This window comes from Aethalodelphis obliquidens, unplaced genomic scaffold, assembly GCF_003676395.1.
Source record: "Aethalodelphis obliquidens isolate GAN/ISIS:26980383/991018 unplaced genomic scaffold, ASM367639v1 scaffold44, whole genome shotgun sequence".
Lineage (NCBI taxonomy): Eukaryota > Metazoa > Chordata > Mammalia > Artiodactyla > Delphinidae > Aethalodelphis > Aethalodelphis obliquidens.
The window spans coordinates 12,544,393-12,564,798 of record NW_020837988.1 but is presented as its reverse complement, the minus strand read 5'-3'; the positions used below and the strand labels follow the sequence as shown (position 1 = coordinate 12,564,798).

General features: G+C 45.2%; 1 protein-coding gene across 2 annotated transcripts in view; it reads right to left on the bottom strand.

The window, feature by feature from the left end:
• FOXK2 (forkhead box K2) overlaps positions 1–20,406 on the bottom strand; it is a 71,067-nt gene that overhangs the window by 28,733 nt on the left and 21,928 nt on the right. For both annotated transcript variants that reach the window (XM_027081129.1, XM_027081130.1), the window contains exon 2: positions 4–198. In XM_027081129.1, the coding sequence (XP_026936930.1) occupies positions 4–198 (195 nt within the window). The remainder of the gene's footprint in view (positions 1–3; positions 199–20,406) is intronic.

Sequence of the window (20,406 nt, the reverse complement as noted above, 5' to 3'; positions counted from 1 at the left end):
TACCTGATGGTTCCTGTGGGGGAGGGGAGGGGGCTGATGAGGTGGGCCATGGTGTCTGGAATGTTGATGGTCAGCGGCGAGATGTGAGCCTGCACGGGCTTCACGGGGGACTCGGGCGCTTCCTGTTTCTCCCTCTTCTCGCTGGACAGGGCAGTGAATGTGATCTTGATGTTTGTGCTCGGGAACCTGAACGTGCACCTAAAAAAGAAAAGCCAACTGTCAGCGCCCATCTGCCGATCGGTGGGCAGGATGCCCCATCCACAACAGGTCGCAGAGCCCGAGTGTCCCCAAACATACTGGAGCCTCGACTTGCATGGAAGAGTCGAAGAGAAGCCCATTTCAAGTTCACCTCACATCTTACAAGTCGATTAATGAGGGAAACACAAAGGAGGCATCACATGATTTAAAAACACTAGTAAGCAAAAACATCATTTAGACCAGTCCAACAGGAAAAAAAAAAAACGGGAGAGGAGACTCAAAAAAGACTCAAATACCACTTAATCTACACTGGGTAAGGGTCTGGAGACAGGCTTGGGATCTGGAGATGTGCTCTTGGCACTGAGTAGGTGGAGGCCAGGCAGGAATGCTGCTAACCCCGCAGTGCATGGAAGGTCCCATCGCAAGGAGGAGGTGCCCCAGGCATGCCCCTCACCTGCTTACCTCTGATGACATCTCTTGCCCAGCCCTTCTCGCAGGTTCCTACTCTAGTCTGTCTGCAGCCAGTAGCCAGGGTGTTTCTAAAACAGCAAGATCTGCACGTGGTGTTCAAAGATACAAAAAGGCCAGCCTCTGTCTCTGCTGCCCTCGGGGCACAGCCCTTTCCTTCTCGAGGTCCTTCTCTCATGCTGTCCTCCCTCCACTTTAATACCCCAGAGGCCCCCACCCCACTGTGGGTCAGACCCCACATCCCTGCCTCTTGTCCGTTCCTCCTCTTGCTCACTACCCAGGGGTCCCCTCCCACCCCTCAGCTGCCTATCCGAGGGTTTCCTGACCGCCCCACACTCTGCCCTTGCTGCCACCTTGTTCTTCATTTCACTCCGGCCACATGATTCTATGTTACCCCACTTTTGCTTGTTGTCACCCCAATAGGATACAACCTCCAGTAGAACAAAGCTCAGTTCACTGCTATAACCTGGAGACCAGAAGAGTCCCTGGTATATACAGAGAAGGCCCTCAGTACACACTTGTTGGAATTAATGAACAAGTACCCAGTTTCATACATTAAAAAGGTAATTAAAACAAGCAAATCACATGAATACAACGAATGGGAAGCCCACAACTGCAGCTGCCCCTTTGTCGCTAGCATGAGATCTGAATAATCAACTCCAGGCCTAGAAAAGAAAGGGATTAAGACCCGACTGGCCTTAATTTCTAGCACAATATATATAACAATTACAGGAGTAAGGAAGTTTCCTCCTTTTCCTCCCATTTGTAGTTCCCGAGCTCCTGTCCTCAGGCGATAGTCACTGTTCACCAGGAAGGCCAGGCTGTTAGAACAAGCATCGTCACCCAGCACGAGGGCATCTGATCCCGCAGAGCAGTTACCTCTCTGTGCCTGTTTCCTCATCCACAGAACAGATGACAGCATCTATCTCTGAGAGTACCATGAGGATTAATTCAAATATTTATCAAACACTCAAATGTTTATTAAAATGAAAAAACCACACTACCTTCAGCCCCACTGTAAGATGTCAATAGTACTTGCTTTTCCTACAGTTGGACACTCACCATCCACTGCGTTGTTCGTTCCGTCATCACCTGGGAACTCACAGAAGCCCAGACTGAACCAGAGGAGCAGCACACCCACCTGCCTGTCCTCCACATGCCACGGAAGCAACAAAGCACTGTGCACAATTCCAACACGGGAATGTGAGAATGGGACTCCTCCCTCCCCCAAGGGGTACCTACATGTCTCCGGGGTTTATTTCTGCTTTCCACAAAATAGGACCACACCTTACATGTTGGCCCTCAGTCTACACGTTCCCTCAGTGTCACCCACAGGGTCTGTTCGCAGACAGACCTCAGCGCAGGCTGAGCGCTGCCTTCAGGGCTAGCACCACCACATGGAGGACTTCCTTCCTTAGTATCCTATTCCCAAAGTTTCCAATTAAAGACAACAATCGTCTCCACGGCACAGGCGCCATCCATAAACCTCAGGCTCCAAGGGCACAGAGGGCATCTAAAGCAACGCAAGGCACTGTCAGGCCACCTGCTGACAGCCTCTGACCGACAGCATGTGAGAGTGTCCCGGCCGTCAGTGGACACTGCCACTAACCCCACCCCCTTGACAGGTGAAAATGGTATCTCTGTTTGCATCTTAGCATGAACTTCTCATACGTGTATGAGCCATAAAACACATTTAAAAGCTACCCAGGTAGTCTGGTAACTTTCTGTTTTTCAATCTGAGTTATGATTACATGGGTGAGTTCCTATTACTGAAAATTCATCGAGTTACACATGTATGAAACATACACTCTTCTGTGTATGTAGTATACTTCAGTAGAGAGTTTTTTTTTTTTAAATTAAAAAAGCCATCTGTAGATGGATACAGAAATCGGTAAAATGTTGATAACATGCCAGGGGGTTCACAGAACATTTCCTATACTTTTGGGTTAACGATGGTGTATTTCTTTACCTGGGCAGCCATGTTATAATTATAACCGATTTTTCTATGTAGGTTACATTCGAAGCAAAATATATCAAAACAGTGTTTGAGTTCTCTATGGAGTTCCATTAGTGATGAAATCCTTGTTCCCCTTTAGGGAATGCGAATGGCCACTGCTTGACTTTTCTAAGCTAGAAATAAAAAACAGTGGGATAGGGACTTCCCTGGCGGTCCAGTGGTTACGACTCCATGCTTCTACTGCAGGGGGCCCAGGTTGGATCTCTGGTCAGGGAACTAAGGTCCCACATGCCACACAACCAAAAAGAAATAAAATAAATTAATAATGCAGGTAGGTAGCCCAGCCCACCCTACCCAACATGTTAAAAAAAAAACAGTGGGATAATTTTAATTAATTGTTTCACAAAAGTAAAAAGAGCAGCAAAACATTAAAACAGCAGACAAAGCAAGGTGAGTGTCAGATCTCTGTCTCCCCCACACCACCACCAAGAGGCTGTTACGTCTGGGCACGCTGGTCCTCGTTCCCATGAAGCACTTCAGGTCATGAAAAGGGTTTAAGAGCCTAAGATACTATACTGATTAGGGAAATTAAGAGCATGCTGCCCGGGTCTCACGCTGCTTCGTACCATCACAATACCTAACACCGTGTGCTCTTTAAAAATACTTTAACTGATCCTGAAAGATTTGTAATAAAGCTCAGTATAAAAACATGCATCTGTTTATGAGAACTCTGAGAAATATGACAAAATAACAGAGAAAAGGGAAAGATTTTAAAATGAACAATAAGAAAAACCAGACCGCAGAAAGCAGAACGGCAAACCCCTAAGCAAAACATGACCAGGTACTGAGCACCTCTGAGAAGCCGTGCAACTTGAGCCACGAGTCAAAACTGAAGCAACACAACAGCTGATGGCTTCAACCTTAGGCAAGGACCCTGACAAAAACTAAGCTTCTTTTACTTGAATAAACATTAACAATTTTAATATGGATTCAGAGTTGCAAATATCCTTTTCTTCACCTCTCTCTTAGTCTCCTATACTTGGTGACAGGCATTTTTCTTGGAATGGAAACTCTTACAAATGAGATATGCAAGCCAATGGCTTGGGTCTAGAGCTCTGAATTTTAGAGCTCTGAATTTTCAGATTCACAAAGAAGCTCTAAGGATTCTGAAGACCTGTTATTTATTTATTTATTTTTGCGGGGGCTGCATTGGGTCTTCGCTGCTGCGCCCGGGCTTTCTTTAGTTGTGGCGAGCAGGGATCACTCTTCGTTGCGCGGGCTTCTCCTTGCGGTGGCCTCTCTTGTTGCGGAGCACGGGCTCTAGGCGTACAGGTTTCAGTAGCTGTGGCACACGGGCTTAGTTGCTCTGCGGCATGTGGGATCTTCCCAGACCAGGGCTCGAACCCGTGTCCCCTGCATTGGTAGGCGGATTCTTAACCACTGTGCCACCAGGGAAGTCCGTGAAGACCTGTTCTTTATGTATCAATACAAAGCCAGGCCTTACTGCAAATACTTCAACACTAACATCATACAGCTAGGCAGAAATAATAAGCCACACTGAAATAAGCCTCCAACCAAACGGAAAGTCAAATTTAGTGATATCTCTATGCAAAGCAAGTTCAAACAATTAACCAATTAGGCAAACTATTCCCTACAACCAAGTCCAACTGGGCCACTTCAGAGGTGTAGGTGGCCTCAGGAAGAGGTTGGCTCCCATACCCTTTACCCAACAGAGGACGAGACAGGCAGGAACAGTGGTCTGGCCCCACAGCACCACTCGGAAAGGTGAGTGCAGCAGAGCAGCCTTCCACCTCAGCATCCACAGTGACGGCAGGCCCCGGGGGAGGACAGCCACCATGTCCCCCAGCCTCCTGTCATCCTTCTCTGTCGTGGCACAGATTACTCAGACACACTTCCTGAGTTGGAAAAATCTCCCCACAAGTGGGCTCCATTTCTACCTACTTAAAACAACACGTCTGAATGCGATTCAGACAGTCATTGTTAGGATAACTCTGGAGTCCCTCAGTTTTTAAACAGTATTTTAGAAAGTTTAATGGGACAAGGCCTGCAGATGCCACCCTCATGGCCAGGGCACAACGCAGCAACAGTGTCCCTGCCGTGGGGCACCAAGAAGACATTGCCTCACCTTTGGATTTCCTGCTAAAAATAACAAACCCAGATCTCACCAAGAGGAAACATCAGACAAATATTCTACAAAACAACTGGCCTGTCCTCAAATATTCTACAAAACAATGGGACTTTCCTGGTGGTCCAGTGGTTAAGACTCCACGCTCCCAATGTAGGGGGCTTGGGTTCAATCCCTGGTCAGGGAACTAGATCCCACGTGCCGCAACTAAGAGCCCACATGCTGCAAATAAAGATCCTGCATGCCGCTAAGACCGAGCGCAGCCAAATAAATATTAAAACAAACAAAAAAACCCCAACTTTCTCCAGCTCCCTAAATCTATGACCTGCTAACTTCCTATCTCACCCCCAGCAGATGACCCTACTTCTTTAAAAAAAACCAACCAAACAAAAATCAACACAGAAGACACAGAAAGGCCAAGGAATGGTCACAAATGAGGGTAAAGTTCAATGCATGTGTGATCTGACTCTAGAAAAAGGGCATCAGTAAAAGACTGCTAAGTCCAGTTAAGGCCGGTGGGTTAGGTCACGGTGTTGTATCAACGCTAATTTGCTTTGGTACCTGGGCTGTGGTTATGGAAGGAAATTTTTTAGGAAATACACATGGAAATATTTTAGAGGTAAAAATGCATCACGTATGCAGCTTATTCTCAAAAATTTCAGGGAAAAAACAGAGCAATGAAGCAAGTGTGGTAAATGTTAATATTTGGGGAATCTGGGAAAATGAGAATCTCTGTTCTATTTTTGCAACTTTTCTATAGGTCTGAGTAATTTCAAAGAAAAAGAAAAAAATTTGGAAACTTTCAAGATGTCCCATGCAAAGCTTGATGATCTAGGCTGTGCCACTCCAGGTGTTGCTGGGCCTGAGCCAGGCCAGGAACTGTGTCATGAGCCATGACAAGGTGAGCATAGACACAGAGTGTTTGGAAACCACTCACTCTTCTACTTGTTCAGAGTGGACCTTCTCCACAGACAATCTGAGAGCCCTGCTCTGGGACACACCCTCATCATTATCTGTCTTCTATACATTTCAGAATCCCACCAAATTCCAAGGACAATCTTGTGGGACCCCTGACACAGTTATGAAATGTCACCTCACTGCAATTCTTATCAACTCCAGACCCTCCTCCAGAGTCTGTTTGTCCCTGATAGTCAGCCTCGGGCTAAGCAGGGAAGTACAACCCCAGTTCTGCAGTTCACAGGACAGGGTCATGGCCACATTCACACAAGTGACCCTGACACCTGTGCCCTCACATTCACCCAACACAGTTGATGTCTGTTAAACCTACACACCGTCCCATCACTGGGCTTCCAGATTGTGACCCAAGAAGCTGTGGTTTGTGGTGACACCATACTCTGTACTCTGGATTTCTTCTCTCCTGGGAAGATTTGTCCCATCCTACATATAACAATATTCACACAGAACAGTATCTCCCTACCATGTTCCTAGAGCACAGCATTGAGTGTCCTGACAGCCAGCATAGGCTGAACCCTGCTGTTCTACATACGGCCCAAGATCTCTGTGGCTCACAGCAAAGGTCTGGGTCCAGCTTCTACCATCCACCCACCCCATAAGTGGCTGCTTGTGGCTGCTCTGCTCCACTTTTCCCTCACTCTGGGGCCCAGGCTGATGCAGTGGCTCCAGTGAGGATACTGCTGGTTCCAAGGCAGAGAGAAAAGACAGAAGGAGCGAGTTCCGTGGCCACACCTGCGGTCAATGGGCAGAAGGGCTTATAGCGAGGATCCTCCCCACATACCACCACCTCCCTAGTGTTAGCAATCCCAAGGGATGTCTGGAAAATCATTTCAAGTCCTTTCAGCTATGCAACTGGCCACAGAGACATTAGCTGAGTAGCTGAACTGCTCTCCAAGGGAAGAAATGAGAGGCCAGTTACTCTGTCATTCACCTGTGACAGCTGACAAAGATAATCTAATAAGAAGAAGACAATCCGATCATTTAATCTCGGGATTGGCAAAGCAATGACTGTGTTAATAAAAATAACATGTCACACAGGGTGGACAGTGCTCTGAGGCCATCGATGACTTGCTATGAGCAGCAGTGATTGCCAAGGAGGAAGGCAACAGGATCTTCTGCATTTGAAGAACTGTGTGGACAGTTACATCCAAGACTGGATCGGGAGGTAAGGGGGGAAATGAGGAAACCAGTGAGGAGGCTTCCAAGGAGCCAGGGTGTGCAGTGCTCACACCACGTGAGGCAGTGAGGACAGAAAGAGGAGACGGGATCTGACTGGTATGGGAGATGGAAATAAACGGCCCTGATGACCCACCAATATGTGTGGGCACAGAAGGGAGAAGACCGCAGGACGACTGACTTCACATCTGGCTCGTGTGGCTAAGAACGCTGGTACCAATTACTGAGATGAGGATGGATGAGGAACAGGCTGGGGGGTGCAGTGGCTAAGTGGACACATGACCTCTGAGGTGCCCGTTACCCATAATCCCAGGGGGATGTCCAACCAGCCCCTCCTGAAACCTGAACAGACACACTCGGTGTTCTCTGCAGTGAGAGGGTACATTCGCCACATCACAGAGGAGAAAGAGCCTAAGAAACGCAACCAGCAGGTCTGGTGGAAGAGAACAGCCTTCAGGACTCAAGCAAGCATTACCCTGCAGGAGGACACACTACTGTGGGAGTTTAACAATGGGTTCTAGTCCCAACTCAGTTATGATGGCAAGCCATGCCTCTTTTTTATCTTTTACAAAAATGGAAGAAAAATTCCTTTTCTTTCCAAACCCTGAGGCGGACTTAGCCAAGAAGGAACTTTAAATGGGCCTATATATACACTTTGATCATTCTCTTCTACTAGTTTCCTCTAGTTTTTGACAGAAATATCAAAACTTTTACTACAACCTTTAACGAATTGTAGCCCTTAATCAATCACATTTGTCAGTGACTCATAAATCACTCCCCCACCTGGGGCTGCCTTTTCTGTGGCTCCAAGAGCAACATGTCCACACCACCAGTCAGTCCTACCCACTGGTCACGCTGAGCTGCCACCACCATGGGTCTGAAAGGGCCACTTAGAGCCTGGCGGGTGCTCCCTTCACCCCAGGAGAAGGTATGTGGAGGGGCAGCTCATCAGCTCAGGAGAGGGCTGCCCCTCAGAGGAGGTGTCTTTGGGAGGCCAGCAGCCACTTATTAAAGAGCACAAGTCACAGGTCAACAGCCTGACCCACTATAAGGCAGGTTAGGACAATGAAGACCATACTGGAAGGAGCCCGAAACCCTAAGTAGTTCACAATTTTCTCTGCTGCTCCTCTGCAGTAAACCTCAAGCAACACCTTACCTCAGCTTGACTTCTTACCCTAAAAAATGATAAAACATTCTATAAAACTCATGAAACACAATGGTGTTTATTAAAAGAGGCCACGTTACTATAGTTTTTGTTGGGTTTAGCATGAATTTCTTTTTTTCTCTTTTTTTTTTTTTTTTTTGGTGCGGTACGCGGGCCTCTCACTGTTGCGGAGCACAGGCTCCGGACGCACAGGCTCAGCGGCCATGGCTCACGGGCCCGGCCGCTCCACGGCATGTGGGATCTTCCCGGACAGGGGCACGAACCCGTGTCCCCTGCATCGGCAGGTGGACTCTCAACCACTGCACCACCAAGGAAGCCCCGAATTTGCTTTTTATATATAATAAAGCTATTCCTTCTTTTTTAAATTTATTTTTTATTTTTGTCTGCATTGGGTCTTTGTTGCTGCGTGTGGGCTTTCTCTAGTTGCGGAGAGAGCGGGGGCTCCTCTTCGTTGCGGTGCACAGGCTTCTCATTGCAGTGGCTTCTCTTGTTGCAGAGCACAGGCTCCAGGCACGCACGCTTCAGTAGTTGCAGCACACAGGCAGTAGCTGCGGCACTCAGGTCCTAGAGTGCGCAGGCTTCAGTAGCTGCGGTGCATGGTATCAGTAGTTGGCACGCAGGCTTCAGCAGTTGTGGCTCGTGGGCTCTAGAGCGCAGGCTCAGTAGTTGTGGCGCATGGGCTTAGTTGCTCCATGGCATGTAGGATCTTCCTGGACCAGGGCTCGAACCCGTGTCCCCTATATTGGCAGGAGGATTCTTAACCACTGCGCCACCAGGTAAGTCCCTAGCATGAACTTCTAACCAGAGCCTCAAACGTCTGATTCAATAAGACACCTGCGGGGCTTCCCTGGTGGCGCAGTGGTTGAGAGTTTGCCTGCCAATGCAGGGGACACAGGTTCGTGCCCCGGTCCGGGAAGATCCCACATGCCGTGGAGTGGCTGGGCCTGTGAGCCATGGCCGCTGAGCCTGCGCGTCCGGAACCTGTGCCCCGCAACGGGAGAGGCCACAACAGTGAGAGGCCTGCGTACCGCAAAAAAAAAACCCAAAAAAACAATAAGACACCTGCAACCTGGGCTCAGGCCCTGCGAGATTTATCTTTGAGTGAAGCACTTTCACTGCATGTTTAGCTTTGAGGTGACTTAGAAACTACACAGCACGTGAAACAAAGCTTTTCTGCGTGGACAGGGCCACTGCAGGCATGTGGCTAGTTAGTGAGTCGAACAGGCGTTGTGCTCAGAAGGGCCCAGATGAGGCTGAATGTTCCGTAGCCAGCACCCTGAAATCTCCTTCATCATTTTATCTGAGTCTGTGTCTTGTAAATGAGGTCCAATGGGTCAAAGGACCACAGCCTGGGGCGTGGAGGCTCAGTTCACACACATCTTGCCTCCCACACCCCCTTCCCCTCCACGACCACCCACTGTCCAGGACGGGGCCTGGACAGGGGCACCTTGGGCACCTGGGAGAGTCTGCACTTGCCCCACGAGTACCCCTCCACCTAAGAAAGCTTGATATTAATAACAAAAATACCGCAGCAGGTTGAGAGAGAGAGACCACAAAAGAAATGAAAAGCTTTTTGCAGCTTCTTAAAAAAACGAGGTATAGTTGATGTACAATATTATATAAGTTTCCAGTGTACAACACAGCGATTCACAATTTTTAAAGGTTATGTTCCATTTATAGATATAAAATATTGGCTATATTCCCTTTGTTGTACAATATATCCTTGGAGATTTTTGCAGCATTCTTAATCCACACTTTCATTTTGCACTGGACCCGATGTATTATGGAGCTGGCCCTGTATCCTAAGACTAGTAGGAAATGGTGCATTTCCATAGGCAGATCTGCTTTTGTACCCACAGACCACGAAGTCTTGATTCCAGAAACATTCCTGACCCAATTTAGAGAGCTGGTGTTGGGTTTTCCAGCAACACATGTGACCAGCAGCTTCACAACTGCTTCTGAGGTTTTTCTTTGGCTTGGAGAAGAATTTTGTCTGTTGGCCACTTACTGCACTGCGATTCCATTAATGAAGGTACTGGAAAGAGCTGCCTTATCTACTACTTTGCGTGGCAATTTGCTGTTGGGGGAAAGGCTGACTCAGAGAAGCACACTCATTAAAAATCCTGATGCCAGGTTGAGGGTGAAGGCAGTACTAGATATTAGTGTAGTCAATGTGATGCTTTGTGCTTCCAGCAGTCTTGAGCCCTCTCTCGCCTGGATCACAAGCCACCACACCCACGGCTCTGGGTGCAGATGGCTGGGTGGGCCCTCCGTCCATGTCGCTGACGGTAGCAGCAAACAGTCAATCGTGCTGAGCATACAGTAGGTGCTCAGAGAGAAGCGACTACCCCTTTGAGGTGGGACTACTCTTGAGATTACCCCAAACTTGCCAAAATAACATTCACATGAAACCAAAGCAGGCTCTCCAACAGACACCTGACTCAGACTGAACTCACAAGCAAAGCTGTGGGGCAGGGCCTGGGCTCCCTCCTTCCTCTCCCCAGTTCACAGCAATTCCTTCTGCCAATGCAGAAGAGCAATAGCCTCCAAATATTTTTGATTGTACACTTTTAAGTGAAAAATTAAGCAGGAGTCAACATATGGCTAATATATTATCAAGAAATGAAAAGGCAAGGGACAGAATCGGAGAAATATTCATAATACACATAGCTCACAGATGACTTGTGTTCAGGATATACAAAGAATTCTTAAAATTCAATAAGAACACAACCCATTAAAAATGGTCAAAGAGACCTTCACTAAAGTAGTACAGAAATGGCTAACAAGCACATGAAAATATGCTCAACATCATTGGTCATCAGTGAAATGCAAGTCAAAACCACAATAAGATACCACTGCACACCCACAGAATGGCTAATATGAAAAAACTGACAAAACCAAGTGCTGATGAGGTCACAGAGCAACTAGAACTCTCCCACACTGCTGGCGGGAATATAAAAGGGTGGGACTGCTTTGGGAAAGTCTGTTGGCTTCTTGGTAAAGCCATTCCACTCTTAGGCATTTGACAAAGAGAAATGAGAGCATCTGTCCACACAGGCTCCTTCATGAATGTTCACAGCAGCAGGATGCATAACAATTCAACCTGGAAATGGCCCAGGTGTCCAGCAACAGGTGAATGGATCAACCAATGATGTTATGTCCATGCAAGAAGATATTTCTCAACTACCACTCAACAATCACAAAGGAAAAAACTGGGGGCTTCCCTGGTGGCACAGTGGTTAAGAATCCGCCTGCCAATGCAGGGGACACAGGTTTGAGTCCTGGTCCAGGAGGATCCCACATGCAGCAGAGCAGGTAGGCCCGTGTGCCACAACTGCTGGGCCTGCGTTCTGGAGCCCGCGAGCCACAACTACTGAGCCCATGTGCCACAACTACAGAAGCCCGCATGCCTAGAGCCCATGCTCTGCAGCAAGAGAGGCCACCCACCTTAATGAGAGGCCTGCACACCACAGCGAGGAGTGGCCCCCACTCGCTGCAACTAAAAAGAGAGCCCACACGCATCAGCAAGGACCCAGTGCAGCCAAAAATAAATAAATAAAGTTGCAAAACCAAAACAGAACCCAAAAAAAGTGCCCAAACAAGCAACATGGATGAATCTCAAAAACATGTTAATCAAAAAAAGCCAAACTGAAGAGTACACACTGCATGATTCAATTCTTAAGAAATCCTAGAAAAGACAGAACTAGTCTACAGTGATGAAAAGCAGATCAGTGACTGCCTAGGACTTTCAGTTTAGTGAAGAGGGGTAAAAGGGCAGGAAAGAGATTCTGGGAGGGAGAAATGTTCTATTATCTTGATTGAAGTTTTGGTTACATAAATATATGCATCCGTCAAAACTCTTTGAAAGGTACCCTTAAAATAGCTTTTTTTAAAAAAAATTATTTTATTTATTTTTGGTTGCATTGGGTTTTCGTTGCTGTGGGTGGGCTTTCTCTAGTTGCGGCGAGCGGGGGCCACTCCTTGCTGCAGTGCGTGGGCTTCTCATTGCGGTGGCTTCTCTTGTTGTGGAGCACGGGCTCTAGGCACGCGGGCTTCAGCAGTTGTGGCTCGCGGGCTCCAGAGCGCAGCCTCAGCAGTTGTGGCGCACGCACTTAGCTGCTCCGCGGCATGTGGGATTCTCACAGACCAGGGCCCGAACCCATGTACCCTGCGTTGGCAGGCAGGTTCTTAACCACTGCACCACCAGGGAAGCCCCAAAATAGCTTTGTTTTATCCTATGTAAAGTATACCTCAAAAAATGTTTTTTAAAAGAAAAGATTAATGTGGCAACAACACATTCACATATGTATAAATTATATTACTGTACTACACATTATAAAACATAAAAATAGCAACCAAACAGGACGAGAAAAACAATCAGAAGTATATCTTCTTCCAAAATTCTAAAAGATCATCTTGATCTCTTTCTGGGGTACACACACACACTCTGGAGACTAATGTACTAGAGAAAACATCACTTTTGTTTCCCCTGTGAGGTTCCAAACACAAGGAATATAATGTCCAGGATTGTGGAATTTTTTTGTTATATTGACATATAACATGATATAAGTTTAAGATAATGTAAGGTAATGATAAATGCATATAGTGCAGACTGATTAGCACACTAAGGTTAGTTAACACCATCAACTCAATAGTTACAGTCTGTGTGTGTGTGTGTGTGTGTGTGTGTGTGTGTGTGTGTGCGGAACTTTTAAGATTTACTGTCTTACCAACTTGCAAATTTACAATACAGTATTGTTATCTACAGGCACCATGTTGTACATTACATCCCCAGGACCTATTCATCTTACAGCTGGAAGTTTGTAATTTTGACCCTCCCCGCTTCACCCACTTCCTCCATCCTAGGATTGTGTTTTTTAAACCATTGATAAGGCTACCAATTACACAGCAGTAAGAGACATGACTGCATCAAGTTCCTTATTAAATGGACAGTTGCTACATATGTTCGACAATGGAGTAAGGCATTCCATTCTTGAGGCAGTTTATAAAAAGATAATTTCCACTTTATGGGTAGGAAAACAAAAGCATAACCCATGAGGTCTGCTCTCTGAATCGGCAGTTCTGATGCAGTGTCACCCTCCACACTGATGTATTGCCGATGCTGAATACCTGCAGATGCATTTAGACTTCTCACTTATTAGGTCAGCTGCACACAAGAGGTGTTCATTTGCTCGATCTGCAGGAAAGTCTTTTCAAAATACTACGCTGAATGGCCAATATGCACAGGAAAAGATCAACGTCATTAGTCATGAGACAAATGCAAATTAGAACCACAGTACAATACCACAACATACCCATTAGAAAACCTAAAATGAAAAAGAGAAAATGCCAATGTGACGAAGCTGTGAAGACACCTGACTCTATCTTACACAGTGTCAAAGAAGTGTAAATGCAGAAAGTGTTTTCCAAAGTGGTTGTACCTATGAAAGCCGAACATATGTACATCCTGCGAGCCACTGGAGCTTATCTAACAGAAACGTGCACGTGCTTGTCAAAACACAGCTACCAGAATCTCAATCAAGTGTTCAACTAAAAAAGTCTTCCACTTAAAAAAAAAATCTGTAAGACTCATAGCAGCATTATCCATTATAATAGCCCCAAATAAAACTACCTAAATGTCCATCTATGGCAAAATATCAAACTGCACTATACTCACATTATTCAATACTTTACAGCAATGAGAATGAATGATCCACAGCCAAGTACAGAAATATGGGCTAATCTCAAAAACATTTTACTCAGTGAAAAGCCAGCACCACCCTCTGAAGTACATTCTGTATAACTCCATGTATACGAAATCAAAAGCAAACACTCTACACAGTTTAGAACTCGGGATAGTGGTTCTGTGGCTAGGAGGGACACATGGCAGGCTTCTGTGCGCTGACAAGGCAATGTTTCTTAACTGGGGGCAGGTTACACCGTGGGTTCTCATTAAGCTTTATACTTAGGATCTATATTGAGCTTTTCTGTATGTAGATTATACTAAAGACAAAAATAAGAACAAATTGTAGACGGTGACAAGACTAGAGACCAACTAAGAAAGTACTCCAGAAGGCCAGGTGAAAAATCGCTAAGTCAAGAGCTATGCAGCAGGAAGGTAAGGGAAAGATCTGAGAAATGTTCAAGTGGAATGAAGGGGACAGATAAATAACTCTATGAATTCAGAGAAGCAGAGCAGACTGGGGACAGTGTGAGCCCTGGTCCTTGATAGACATCAGCTCACAGGAGGAAAGGAGGATACTTGAGCAGAGAGAAACAGCAGGACTGCAGACTCTGGGCTGGAGGACAGCCACCTATCAGCATCTTACTCTTCATATCCTACCACAATGACTTGCCTTAAAGGCCTTTACCTTATACAGGCCCACAACCCCTTGTTCACAAATTCCAAAAAGCAAATAGCTCCAAAAAACCTGATCTGAAATGATTTGCAGCCAATTCTGATCTGAACTGAGAAAGAGCTAATTCTAGCCTTTAATTATCCCACTTAGAAAATTCATGTGTTTTGTAACAGGAATTCTAATGTGTTGGATTACAGGGTGCTGGGAATTTGAAACAATATACAGTACACACACTGTACTACTTTTCTAAAATCCAAACTATTCTGATTCTGAAATACGTCTGGCTCCTTAGGTTCCGGGTGAGATCTGTGTATGCCTGCTGGGTTAGAAATGGTACCATTTCCTTAAGAATTTCTCCAGAAATAATTCTGATTGTTGAAGGGGAAATCAGATGGCTTACTTCAAAAAAAAAAAAAATCCATTAAGCTACTGTCCAGAGTAGAATATCAATTAGTATTTTTGTTGCTGTCATTAACAGGCAATAAATGTTCATGGCACAAAATTTAAAAGCCATGAAATAGTAAAAACAGCAAGACTCCCTCTCACCGCACCAGTTTCTAGTGACAGCTCTCAAAGTAGAACCCAGAACTATTCAAACAAACAAGTAAACAAGCAAAGAGAAGCCTGCCTCAAGAGGCAAAGGCCCTGGGTTCCAAGCAGACCAGCAGTGTCTGCCTCTCTGCTCACTGTCATTTCTTCAACTCCCCCCTTGTGGTGCCTCCCCACACCCCAGAGTAGCTCACAAAGTCCCTTAAAAGAAGTGTTCATCAGTGTGCAAAAAGGTTGTCTCACCTACTGCCTCGCTGGTAACATGATTCACTTGTGAATCATGTTTGACCCTCAATAATTTGATTAGCCTCCACAAATGACCAAATTGCAATGTGTTTTTCTTTTTTAAAAAGACATTTCATCAGAAAATTCTGGCACAGGCTACAGCATGGATGAATCTTGAAGATATTATGCTGAGTGAAATAAGTCAGACACAAAAGGACAAACACTGTGAGATTCTATATGAAGTCCCTAGAGGAGTCAAATTCATAGAGACAGAGAGTAGACTGGTGGTGGCTGGGCCAGGGGAGGGGAGGGAATTAGTGTCTAATGGGCACAGAGTTTCAGTTTTACCAGAAGAAAAGTGTTTTGGAGGTGGTGGTGTTGCACAGCAGTGTGAATGTGCTTAATGTCACCGAACTGTACACCCTAAAGATGGTTCAGATAGTACATTTTATGTCATGCGTATTTTACCACAACTTAAGAAAAAAATTTTAAGAGCACTTACAATTGTGTCAGAACATAGTAAGCACTCAATAAATCTTTATTGTTTCTTTATTTTTCAAAGACATTTCACTGAAAGTATTTGAAGACAAGCCTGACTGGGAGAAAATATTTCCAAAAGACATACCTGATAAAGGGGTGTTCTCCAAATCACACAAAGAACTCTTAAAACTGGACTAGAAAACAAATAACCTGATTTAAAAATGAGCAAAAGGGCTTCCCTGGTGGCGCAGTGGTTAAGAATCCATCTGCCAATGCAGGGGACATGGGTTCGAGCCCTGCTCCAGGAAGATCCCACATGCCGCAGAGCAACTAAGCCCGTGTGCCTCAACTACCGAGCCTGCGCTCTAGAGCTCACGAGCCACAACTACTGAGCCCGAGTGCCACAACTACTGAAGTCTGCACACCTAGAGCCTATGCTCTGTAACAAGAGAAGCCACCCAATGAGAAGCCCGCGCACTGCAACAAAGAGTATCCCCCGCTTGCCGCAACTAGAGAAAGCCCGTGTGCAGCAACGAAGACCCAATGCAGCCAAAAATAAAAATAAATAAATTTATTAAAATAAATAAAAATGAGCAAAAGAGCCGAATAGACAACTCACCAATAAAGATATACACATGGCAAATGAATATAAGAAAAGATGTTCCACATAATATGTTAATCAAGGAAATGCAAATTAAGACAATAATGAGATACAACCATGCAGAATGGTAAAAATCCAAAACAGTGGCAACACCAAATGTTGAGAAGGGTATGGAACAATAGGAACTCTTGTTCATTGCTGGTGGGAATGCAAAATGGTTCAGCCATTTTGGAAGACAATTTGTCAGTTTCTTATAAAACTAAACATACTCTTACCATATGATCCAGCACATAACTGTGGTCCATCCAGACAATCCAATATTATCAAGTACTAAAAAGAAAGGCGCTATCAAGCCTTGAAAAGACAGGAGGAACCTTAACCGCACATTACTAAGTGAAGGAAGCTAATCAGACAAGGCTACATGTTTGTGTGATTCCAATTCTGTGACATCCTGGAAAAGGCAAAGCTATGGAGACAGTAAAAAGATCAGTGGTTGCCAGGGGTGGGGTTGGAAGAGGGAGGGATAAGTAAGCGGAGCACAGAGGATTTTAAGGGCAGTGAAACTACTCTGTATGGTACCATAATACGGTGGATACATGTAAATATACACTTGTCTAAACCTATAGAATGTTCAAAACCAAGAGTGAGCCGTATTGCAAACTATGGACTTTGCGTGATTATGACCTGTGGATGCAGGTTCATTGACTGTACAAATATCCCACTCTGTGGCGGATATTGATAGTAGGGTAGGCTGTGTGTGTGGAGGCAGGGGGTGTATGGGAAATTTCTGGACTTTCCATTCAACCGTGCTATGAACCTAAAACTGCTCTAAAAATATATTACCCCCCTACCAAAAAAAAAAAAGACATCTCAAAATATTATTGATAGCATGTCCAGTTTTTAGTTAATAATTCCAAATAGTTGAGGGGGAAAACAGATTTAGAAAATACTGAGCCCCCCACACGGGAAATGACCTCTGACTTGTGGCCCCTCTGGAGACAAGCCAAAAAGGCCTTGCTACACAGTCAGACACAGGCGTATCCACACAGGCAACATTACGCCTTCTAATCAGCTCAGGAAGTTGAACCAATTCCATATCTCCTTCTCATGTAAATAACCTAAAACAGTAGCCAAAGGCAGGCCATTTTAAAAGAAACAGAGAAAAACAAACCCACACAACACAGCAAGCACCACCTGCACACTGGCTGACCAACCCCTAGTTAATGCAGCTCTAACCGCCCCCCGCCCCCCAGCCAGGCTCCTTCTCTATGTCTCAGCCTTCCCACCTCCTGAGCCCACAGGAGCTTTAAGACACAATGTAGTTTAAATAGTAAGTTAAGCATAATAAAACCATTTATCAGAAGTTTGCCAAAAGTTTTGTTTTGAGTGTCATATCTGGTTGTCACGCAAGTTGTCAATTTTTAATATACAGATTTAATAAATTAAAAATTTAAATCATTAGACATTCAGAATCTGTAACTACTTTTTGAAATCCCAACTCCATAAAATTGCTTACTTCAGGAGTACTTTTTTGATGATTTCTTCCACACATGCTCTCCTCCCTCCCTCTGTGAGAGAGGCTGGCCTAATGCACACCTCCGCCCAGAGGACGGCCTGTTGGTGGAGCCAGAGACCAACGCACTCCAGTGTGGACCCACCGCCCCAGAAGGTGGCAAGTCAGTCCTCCAAGGGGGCCGCTGCACTCCAGCCTACACAGTATTAACAAATGAAAAGGCTTCCCACTCTGCAAGCCCAGGTGCCAAGTGCCAGGAAAGCCACCCACTGCTCACCTATCCATATGTGTGCCCTCCGCCATCACTCTTGACAAACTACTTGGGAAAAAAACCTCAGAAAATGAGTATTCAATGAAACCTATGATGTTTCTCCTCTAAACCTCTTCTTAATATGACAAATGACACAAATAAAGTAAATGGTACTAGGTCCAAAATTATTAATTATTTTACTGAACTACTGTTACTGTTGTCTTTTCTTCACTTCTATATATAAGCAAAAAAAATTTTAATGTTTGATTCTTTGTAGTTCATCTCAATGTAACTAAATTAAAAATTTTAACATTTAAATTTACATCCAATTAATAAGTTGTCCTAGCTGTAGATGCAAATTTAAAATACTAGTAATTTCAAATAAACCAATTTTAAATATAAATATTTGACCTAAAAGTCAGTCAGCTTTACAGCTGTAAAAGCTTCAATACTCTTTCATTTCTCCCTCCCACACTCCCATCAAGTTTTCAACTTCAAAAAGAAATCCTACCACCTCCCAGTTTTAAAAAAATTTTCTATCTCACCAGAAAACAAACCAGAAAAGGAAAGAAAATAAGATTCTCAAGGACTCATCATCACTGCCTGGGCTGGGTGGTCTGTAAGCCCCTCCTCAGTGTGGTAGGGGGACAAGTCCTTCACTGGGCTGCCCATGGCTGAGCATGGCTGGAGGAGGCATCTTAAGTTTGGATGGGGGTTTCTACTCCATATAAAAAGAGCAAAACACTTTGCTCTTTTATTTTATACCACAACACAATACACAGAGGAGCCCCTAGCAGCAGTCCAGAGGGCAGCTTTCCACCATTCATATGTCACAGACAACAAAAGGACCACAAGAGGATTCTGGGAGAATGAAGAGAACTGCTAGGATGGTAGAATCAGGGTGATCTTTCCTTTTGCAAAATGAACTCAATGGTGCTACATGTCACTTTTAATAAACAGAAAGAACATTTAAAAACAGAAATGTGCATCTGACACACGAACAGCAATTCTAAGAACCTACTAATTCAAAATTCAATCACAGTATGGTTCATAGCAAAAACAGTTAATCTAAATGTTGAACCACAAGGGATGATAAGGTAATTCACAGCACGTCCAACAGAAGGAAGCTCATGCAGCATGTTTTAAGAGTTAACACCATGAAAAAAAGTAACTGAGTGAAAAGAGGAGACAAAAATCCTATCTATAAAGGGAGCCTCTACTATTTAAAAAACAAATTTAAACCTATTCATTGAATAATGCACATATGTTTTGTGCCAACAGTGGCTATCTACGGATGGTGAGATTACAGGTAATTTTTCCTAACCCTTTTAATGGTTCCAAATGTTCTATTGCAAGCATTATGTTATATTATTTTAAAATTTACAATATTTCAAAATAAACTTAATTTGATCTTTTAAACTCTAGCCCACAGCCCCACTCAGCTGTGTGCTGGAGGTCCGCCCTCAAACACATGCCCAGAGCATGACGCACGAAGAGCCTTCTGCAGCAACTGCTAAGTTTTATATGCTTTTTCCTGGAGAGTGCTTTTTAACCTCAGGTGCCTATCAGAAGCTGCTGGAGAGGTTTTCCAAAGTATACACACACACACACATCCCTCCCACTGTCCCCTCCGCCAGTCTCTGCAGGGAAAGGGAGGGTCCAAGCACCATTTTTCAAAAGACCCCCATATGACGGTAATGCGCACCCCTGGCAAAGAGCCAAAGGTGGGAATGAACAAAGTTGGACATTCGGCACCACCTCACAGCCCATCCCAGTAAGGGGCTGAGTCAACTAGGGCTCCCGCTTCGCCTGCAGAGCAGGGCTTACTCAGGTTCTAAGCACCAAGTAGGGCCAACACATCACCAAAATGATAGTAATGAGGCCAGTGAGGGGTGCGAGGCAGAGGGAGGGAGCAAAGGCGGCGGCCGGGGAGCATAAGGGCTGAGAATCCCGAACCTGGGCAGGGCACTCTGACCACAGGCCCCACAAGTCTGAGCGACAAGCTCAGCTTCCACTGCACATCCTATCTGCTCCCCAAATGCTATGTTTTTGGCTGATGTCAAAATTGGAAAGGCCAAAGAAACCTGTGCCTTAATAAATCCTGGGGATTTACCAGTGCCTCAAATTCAACAGGTCCAAAACGAAATCCAGCCACTCCCCATCGGTTAGGGCAGCACTAAGGTGTAGGTTTACTCCTGGGACCTCCCCGCCCCCGCAGCATGTGCTGCCCTCTGACAGGACCCGGTCCTGTTGAGGTGCTGGTCTCAGCACCCTGTCCACTACAGCCTGTGGCCCACGCAGAACCAACCAGTATGCTTCCACCTCTTCTCATGTTTTGAAACAG